The sequence below is a fragment of the Poecilia latipinna genome, unplaced genomic scaffold (assembly GCF_001443285.1).
Source record: "Poecilia latipinna isolate Pla-1442-1.1 unplaced genomic scaffold, P_latipinna-1.0 Scaffold2685, whole genome shotgun sequence".
NCBI classification, from domain to species: Eukaryota; Metazoa; Chordata; class Actinopteri; order Cyprinodontiformes; family Poeciliidae; genus Poecilia; species Poecilia latipinna.
In genome coordinates this window covers 915-10,061 of record NW_015115301.1, presented here as the reverse complement: position 1 = coordinate 10,061, position 9,147 = coordinate 915, and the positions used below count along the sequence as shown (strand labels likewise).

The following is a 9,147-nucleotide window of genomic DNA, read 5'->3' as shown; positions in this document are numbered from 1 at the left end:
GGTTGTCAAGGCAGATCCAACATGTTCCTGCGACAGAGTTGATGTGTGAGACATTCTGTTGTGTGCGCCTCGGTTTTGTACCTGACTTTCTTGGGAGCAGTACGACAGGAAATGATTGTGGTCCCCAACTGATTTCTCAGTGCCGTTCTGGCTGATGCCGTTATATATATATATGTGTATATATATATATTTTTTTACATGGGATTTAATTTATTGCTCATTCGTTTTGTTTTTGTCTGTTTTGTTTGTTTAAATATACATTTGATTTGCTAGCATGCAAATTCCGAATTGTGACAGATATCCTCTTTGCTCCTGCAGGGCGTCCAAACACGGTTCATCATTGACAGAAGACGACTGACAAGTTCCCTCTGAGTAAGTACGAGGCATATCCAAATCTATTCAGTTTGCTTTGTTTCTAATTGAGACGCTCCCTTGAGTTCTAGCTTCTGCTCCACTGCACACAGACACAAAGACAAATCATGTCTTGGCTAATTCAACTTGAAACACGAGTGATGTAAATGAAGTGTGCAGTTTCAGCTGAGGCTGTGAGCTCAGATCACCTCGCTCTTCTTTGCTTTGGCTCGTCACTGTGTACAAATTTGACTCGGCCAAATGAGGAAGGAGACACGTTTTGTGTCTTGGCCAGCCTCTCTACACTCAGTGACTTGAAGGTTAAAGGTCGTGTGTGCAGCATTAAAGAGGATTTGTTGTGGTGGCTTGTGTTTGTGGCTTTGTGTTGGTTTCATCCCTTACAAGTTCAAAGGTTCACCCTGCAGGCAAGCCCCATCACCTGGTGCAGTTACATGCTTGTACAAATATACACGCCTCACTGGGGAAACTATTTGCACGGTTTATATATATATATATATATATATATATATATATATATATATATATATATATATATATATATATATATATATGTTTCCTTTGTGTCTGAGTGTGTGTGTTGTGGAGGGTTTAAATGCCCCAGCTCCTGCCCGGACACATCCGTGAGATGGTTTCCGCATAAGTGGAACACTGCGGTGGATTAATGGGAAAGGGCTGGCGAGCCGACGAGCAGCGCGGGCACCGACGGTTGTGGTGGTGGGGGGGGGCCTCGGAGGCTGGACGCGGGCGCACGGAGTTTATTTTAAGTAGAAATGCCTTCCAGCGCGTCTCCGGAGAGGTAGGATTGCCGGGCTCCGCTCCAGCTCGCTGAATAGACGGCAGACGCATTGCAGGCGAGCGAGCCAACTATGCAACAGCTCAGTGGTTCTAATACTACTGCTGGGAGAGCAGCTATTCACTGCTCGGAGTATCACATTATCAGTATTAGCCCCTCATAAGCCTTTCCACATGGTTTATGAAAACAGTGCTCGACATGAACACCCAAAAAGGTGTAACCCTGAAAGAAAAATGTCTTGTTTTTTTTGTTTTTTTCTCATAGATATGACTTCCAGAGTTCTTGAATGTCATTTTGGGACAGCAGCCAGTTTTTTTTTTGTTTTTTTTTTCTATTTAGACAAAAAAGCACCCCTTGTCAGAAAATATTGACCCAAAAACCCTGATCTTTTGCTCCTGGTTTCGAAGACATTGAACCTTGTTTGATCACTCCAGCAGCGCCTGCACCGTGCAAGTGTGTGCTTGACACGCTGCAGATGAGGAAACATCCGAGGACAAAGTATGAAAAAAACGCCGAAGTGACAAGCGGCCGTTGCGCAACGCCCGGTGGTTGCTTCAGCAGGCTGGATTAAATCAAATTGTCTGAATGTGCTTTTCAGGGATTGCTCACAGCTTGCCTTAGATTTGTCACAGAAGCCATCTCTACATGGCGTAAAGAGCTTTTGTCTGCATTTTGTATATTTTGATTAATTTAATCCCCGTCTGAGCCAAGCTCATACTCGCTCCCGTGCGGTCTAATCTTGACTTACAACATGGGGGGAACAAAAGGTAAAAAAAACAAAAAAAAAACCAAATGCTAACATTATAATAAGTCAACCAGGACCACCCAGATGCTCGGTGAAGATGTGTGTTTGAACGGGATGAAGCAAGCCAAGCAGGCCTCCAGACAATGATCTCACAGCAGGGGGAAAAAAAAAAAAAAAAGAAAAAGATTTTTAGGCTTAGCTCTGAAGAAGTGCTTCATGCGGGTATTTCAGCATCATCAACAAAGACAGCAGATTAAACGTAAACAAACAGAATAGCTCTTCACAACAGTCCCGTCTACCTGTGGAAAGAAATGAAAGCTGAAATGAAATATGTTTTGATCGCAACTTCCACTCTCGATCGCGGTTAACTTTTAATTCACGGTCTACGTCTGGCCGCCAAGCTCCAGCGAAAATAGAACAAAGGGCCGCAGACGCATTGATACCGTATATTTGGAGTTTTTAAGTGTCCTGTCCTCGAGGAGAGTCTCTGCCAAACTTGCCCCCCCCCACACACACACACCCCGGAGGATTGCGAAACGCTGTAACTTAGCACGAGCGCAAAGGCCCCGGCTGAGTGCAGACGATAATGATGATCGCCAAGACCTTGGCCTGGAGATTGAGAGAGCGCGCCTTGGCTGCAGATTCTCTTCTCCCTGCTCTTATTCCTGTAAATTCTGTGCTTTTGCGAATTTACAGGAATAAAAACTCTTAAAGTTGTAATGCTTTCTTTTATAAAGTAGAAGCTTATAAGAGCAGAGCGGCCTTGGAAAATCTGCGCCCTTTCACACAGTTTGGAAAAACAAGTAAGGGAATATAGTTTGACACTTTATTCCCTAATTCCATTATCTAAATTTCCATCCATCACCTGGTTTTCGTGTGATGCAAGAGCTGCCCCAGATTTATAACTTTTGCATTTATACTTTGACCACTGGATAAAGTACAAACTTTTAACTTAATTTAAAAATGTACCAGAACCCTTACAGCGCCGCTCCCCGCCTGTGCTGAACCTCTAAATCGAATAAGGATATCGGGCCCCTGGCCATGCCTCTGGCTGCAGGTGAGAGCCTGAATTCCTCGGCCCCACTAATTGCATTCAGGAAACGGACACGTTTAGTAAAGCTGAAGACGGATAAATTATGCGAGCAGACAAAACCGGTGAACTGCACCACCTGCCCCCCCTCTGGCATATCCTCTCTTCACACACACCTGCCTCCTGCTATGTCAGATCACACAGATATTTCTCTTGGGCTGAACGCCAGAGAATGAATAGAGTCGGCTTCCATTTCTCCGTGCGTAATAGTTGGCATTTCCGCTCCCGGCTCCTGCACCCAAACTCCCTGGTTTAGTTTTGTAGGTGACGGCCCGGAACGGTGCGGCAGTAGCTCGTTCTGCTCCGCCGCTGAAGCGCAGTTGCGTCATCCAGACACTGACCGCTAATCGTTAGCTGCAAGCTGCTGCTCGGAGGGTAGGGAAAAAAAAAAAAAAAAAACACACAAGCACAGAAATACCCCCCTTTTCAAAAATATAGAATTCACTTTGACTCATCCTTTAGTGTTGTAATTACGCCCTGCAAGGCACGCATCAGCAAACTCCCCCACCTTGTGTCAAACAGACGGGGCTTCTGCAGAGTTTCATGTCCCAAGGCTCGGATTCGCTGTCGAGTTTGCGAGGGGGATTTTCACACTCTTGAGACGAAGGTTAAAAGCAGCGACGTTTCTGCTCAGCTCTGGAGGAAGACTTTCCAAGAATAGAACGATATGAACTGTTCTGGAAACGCTTTGCAGCTTGAAACTGTTCTTTGTTTGTTTTTGGCTGCTGGCAAACCTGCCTCCAGGTTGCTTTGTTCTGTCTGATTTGACTTCACGCAGACAAGTAGTGCTGTTTATGTTTACATGCTGAATAAATGCGGTGGCTTTTAACTGCAAGTTTTGGACGAGCTAGACTACAAAGTAATGAGGACTTTCCATTCAGAATATTTTACAAGAACAGTTTGTTTCTTTAAATCGTGCCTAAGTAATGTTAAAACTGATTACTCTTAAATTGTTATTTTTATTTTACAGATAATTAATTTTTCATTTGGCGACCATTTAAAATGCTGTTTCTGTTTGGCTCTGATCAGTCATGTCTGTGTTTGGGTTAGTTAAGATTGCCTCTTGTTTTAATTGTGTCACACTTAATAAAAAAATAAATAAAAAATGCACCAGAGCTACAAGAAGACTCAAACTGAGATATTTTTAGTATTGGTGGCGACATTTAAAAATGAAATTAAAACATTTCTATAACTTCTCACCAGGACGTCTGAGGTTTATTCTGGCTGTGAGCTAAATTTGCATTGTCATTTTTCTAAACTCAGTTTCATAGTGACTGTGCTCTCACACATGTTGTGACATCATCTTTGTTTAACATAAATAAATAATAACCTCTCAGAGCAAGAAAGTTCATTAAAATATATCTTCTATTACACTTCTTTATGTAAAATTGATATCGGCAAATTAAAAGTATTACAAAAACCTCTTAACGGAAGTCTTCCACAAAAATTCAGATTTTTACATCTGTACCTATCGATCAGAAACGAGCACAAACACGCCTAAACCCTCAGTGATCATTTGAGATCTCGGTTTGGTCTCCCGATCTGTACCCCTTGTTCTTTGACATCCTGTCTGCAAAATGAGAAATCCTTGAACACGCCGCCTAATCTCTCCTGGGACTGTCACTGGGTGGGGAGCAAGGATTTTCTTTTTCCTCTCTCTTTATGTCTTATTCCTCTTCTCTGTAGTAAAAGCAAACGCTGGCTGCCAAGTAGTGCAACTTTGAATAAATGTACAGTGGAAGAGACGGAGGAGGGAAGGGCTGCGAGGACTTGGGTAATAAAAATGAATCATGAGCCACTGGCTCCATTTTCTAGAGTAACAGAAATGTCATGAAGGACAATTAAGAGATATTTAATATATACTATTACATGTAGAGACGAAGCCAATCACGGGGAATTTCAAAGTTATCTAAGGTTTGTTTACGATGTCTTTACCTTTTGTGCAACCTTCTGTGACCTCTACACCAGAGCCTGAAATCCTTCCAGTATTGATTCACTTGTTTGGTCTCCATCATGCATTACAATCCCAACTGTGAAACCAGACTTAGTGCAGGAGCAGGGTGGAGCTCATCAGAGCCGAGTTACATAACCCTGAGTTTTTATGACCTCCTTTACTGCCTTTGTAATAGACATGAGTTTTTAAACTATACTGGTTTGAGGGAGGGAGGGGGGGAAAGAGGACCAAAGAAAAATAGTCTAACTTTCAATCCAGTCATTGAGGCAGTCGGATAGTAAACCCACCAGCAGAGTCAGCTGTTTTCACAGCGCCTCACAATACGCTTCTTTGTTGGTTCCATATGAGAGGGGCTTTGTTCGGTCGGAGGCGAATCTGTGGAGGTTTCAGCTGCAGCTGAAAGCTCAGGAAGCGAATGTGAATAAAGCTATTAATCTCAAACTTCCAGCGCTATCATGTGCCCCCCTTTTGACGCTTGGCGTAGCCCCGGGGTTTGCTCGCTAGTCTCCGTCTGTTGTCAACTCGAGCTTTGGGTTGATCGGGCTTCAGGTGCGAAGGTGTTTTTGTGGAAAAATGATTTGCTCCTGCCCGTTTTCTTTCCCCTCTCCTCCTTCTCCTTCCCAGATTGCAGGGCTGGGCAGGGTAGAGTCTGTTCTCATCTGGTTTTTATTTAACCATCAGAGGTTTTCCAACTCAACTCGACCTCAAAGCAATTAGAGCGACGTCTTAATTCCCCTGCCTCTTCCTTTTTTATTCCTGCCCCACCGTGTCCCTAATTCCTCCCTGATTGCCTTAAAGATGGCTGTGGTCAGACCCTGTAGAACTGCCCTAAATTATTGGAAGAAGGGCGGTGATTGAATGCACCAGCTTTCCTTTGATCTGCTGTGATTCCCTCCTAAAAAGAAAAAAAAATGGACACAGACGTCCAAAAGCAATAAAGTGATTGGAGCCATCGCCACTTTGTTTATGCGATCAGAGCGAAGGCTGCCCAGGCTTCCCTTTGCATGCGAAACTACATCAATGAGTCTGTAACTGCTGACGGTGATGAGTTTTTTTTTTTTTTTTTTCTCTTTTACCAGCAGCTGACTAAAAAGATAACAGCTTTGAAAGCTGTCGACTTTCGATTGCATTCTTGGAACTGGCAACCTATATTTAAAACTTCTGATGACAAAGACAGATTTTTTTTTTCTTTTCAAAAGATGCATTTGATCATTTTCAACAGCGTTCCTCTTTCTTTTTCTGTACATTTACCTCTTAACTGGCAGTTTTACAACCGTCTAAATACTGGATTGCTGCAGCTCGACTGTGAACGTCCCCGCTAATCCTTCCCCGTTCCCTTTTTCTTTTCTCTCGAAAACCACAGCGACGGCTTTGGCCGGGTTGGACATGATGCCGGGACAGATACCTGACCCTTCGCTGGCGGCAGGCTCCCTGCCCAGCCTCGGCCCGCTGGCGGGCATCTCGGCCACCACCCTCACCGACCAGCTGAAGCTGGCAGACTTTCACCAGCTGGGCACCATGCTGTCGCCGCTGCATTTCCTGGGGAGGCTGGGGAAGAGGCCGCTGGCCATCAAGACAGAGGTGAGGAAATGTGTGACACAAACAGGACGGATGGGTGAAGCGGCGTTCAGGTCAGCATATATATAACACACAGGGAGTGACTGTCCCCACATGATTGTTTGCAGATGGACGAAGACGAAGAAAGAAGGAAACGAAGACGAGAGAAAAACAAAGTAGCGGCAGCGAGGTGCCGAAACAAAAAGAAGGAACGCACCGACTTCCTCCAAAGGGTGGGTTCATGACTCAGCCATATGTACCAAGTAGCAGCAGAGAAGTTGGGGTCAAGAATAAACTAACTTTGCTTCTCTAAGTTTCAGAAACAGCTTAATGCATTAAAATGACCATTACGGCGTCTGGTTAAGTTTTATTTAACTGGTTTAATTTCAAGATTCGCATACAAACGTTCATTCCATGAATACAAACTCATGGGACAATTAGGTAACAAAACTCCATGAGTAAAGAGAGTAGGAAGAGAAAATATATCTTCTATAGTCTGTTTCTACTCATATTACAAAAACAGGCAACCATCTTTTTGGGAGTTGCCAAAAAAAAAAGTCTACACCGTCTTTTTCAAAAAAGTAACAAAATAAATTTGTGTGATTTTATACTACTTGTCACCATTTTTAAAGATGGAATTGGCAGTGAAATTTTTTTCTGGCTGTGTACTACATTGAAAAGGATAAATTACTTGCAAAATTAGGATTAGGAAGCCATTAAAAACATAAAATAAATATACATATATATATTTTTTTACCAAAGTCAGTACTTTTTCACTCTGTAAGAAACATCAGTGTGTTAAAGTTTACTACTTTCACCGCCTCTATGCGTCTAATGGTTCCACGTCTCTCTTCAGGAATCGGAGCGCCTGGAAACGGTGAACTCGGAGCTGAAGGCCCAGATCGAGGAGCTCCGTCTGGAGAGACAGCAGCTGATGGTGATGCTCAACCTCCACAGGCCCACCTGCATAGTGCGGACCGACAGCGTGAAAACACCCGAGAGCGAGGCCAACCCGCTGCTGGAGCAGCTGTCCGCCGAAACCAAGTGAGGCCCCGGGAGAAGAGCGGACTCAAAAGTCCTGCAAGCTGAACTTTGACTGCCGAGACAGACGTCTGAACAAAAACAAAACAAAAAAAAAAAACATACCTGGCAAAATGATTCTGAATGAGCACTTGAGCTCCAGGCTGGAGACTTTTGCCCAAAGATCTGAGGTTGTGGGGCTTCCTCAGTACTGCTACGAGGAGCTGGCTCTGTCCATTGGGGAGACTGGAAACACCCACTGTGCCTGTCATGTTGTTACTTCATCCATCTTTTCCTTAAAGGGACCAATGGCAGTAGACGATCCGGCTGGAGAACGCCCAGAGGATTGACACTAACAGCAACATGGTGCTCTGTTACCAAAGCCCTGCGTAGATTGACTTAGGAGTTCTGCAGTCTTCCTACGTATTCTAGTCATATTACAAAGGTGTAGAGCTTTTAGGTTACAGCACCCAGTACAAAAAACACACCAGTGGGAGAACAGTTTTTTTTTTTATTTTTATTTTGTATTTTATACCCTGCCTCGACGACGGCAGGTACCGGTTGATCCGATTCGTGGTGGCGCTGGCGTCATGAGAAGCACATATTCACAAATTGTTTACACACTTATTTTTTAGACTTGTGTTTTCATCATTGTACTTGTTTTATACGGCTTTGTATACATGAAACATACAAAAATGCTTTGTTAATCACTTGATGTGATTTTTGTCTTTTTTCTCCCCCCGTCTTTCCTAATCTGTCAAACAGCTGCAAGAAGAAGCAGCTGAGTGTCTGCATCTGTATCTATGTACGAACCTGCATATCCTGAATAGATTAAAGTTTATTTTCTAACGAAGAGGAAGTACATGCCATTGTTTTGTTTTTTTTGTTTTTTTTATACTTCTGATAAGCAACCGTTTCGAGTTTTCTGCAGAGATCTGCTATCATGACACCATCACTATCAAATATCAAACGTTGGGTAATCACGTCTTTTTCTTCCATGCAGGCGTATTGCCAGAATCGGGTCTTTACTTTGATTTTGCACAACTCCGAGAGGGACGCTTTCATTTCCTTCTCTTTTGATTGCTTCGTTTTTATTCCTGGATCAGCAGAGAAAATGTGAAATGTGCAGACACGGCAGATGTTTGACTGACTAGGATCACCTATCACTCTACTACTTGCTGCCAGTCACTGATTGCCTCCACCAAGATATTTTGAGTAAATTCTCTTAGCTGAAAGCTTATACAGAGTGGCTGGTGTCCAGAATTTCCGACTGCGCTTTTATGGAAAACAGATACAATTCAGCTGCAGAAATCATTACATGAGCTCAAGAAACCCTCTGAAGGTCTGTCAGCTTCCTGCTTTATCCACAAATCCATATGAAAGCCACAGTATGGAAAGGAAAGTTATCGCAGCTGACTTGCATGGGGCCAATCTAATAGTTTAATCTGCATTAATATGATCATAGGTTTTTGCAGTGAATCTATACTGCTATCAGACAATGCAGCCTCTGTTGCATCTTTCATTCCTGCCTAAACATGTGGTGTCATGGCTTGCCGCCCAGCCAGCATGCACGAGTCGCTGCCCCGGAGTACGAAGAGAGACGCATTTCAGGTGTC

General features: G+C 43.6%; 1 protein-coding gene across 1 annotated transcript; it reads left to right on the top strand.

Moving 5' to 3' along the window:
• Positions 1 to 312: 312 nt before the first annotated feature.
• Positions 313 to 7,639, top strand: jdp2b (Jun dimerization protein 2b). The gene is made up of 4 exons (XM_015020912.1): positions 313 to 372; positions 6,318 to 6,535; positions 6,640 to 6,744; positions 7,368 to 7,639. Exons 2-4 carry the CDS (start codon positions 6,341 to 6,343, stop codon positions 7,557 to 7,559), a joined length of 492 nt encoding a protein of 163 aa, XP_014876398.1. The 5' UTR covers positions 313 to 372; positions 6,318 to 6,340; the 3' UTR covers positions 7,560 to 7,639.
• The last annotated feature ends 1,508 nt before the right edge of the window (positions 7,640 to 9,147 follow it).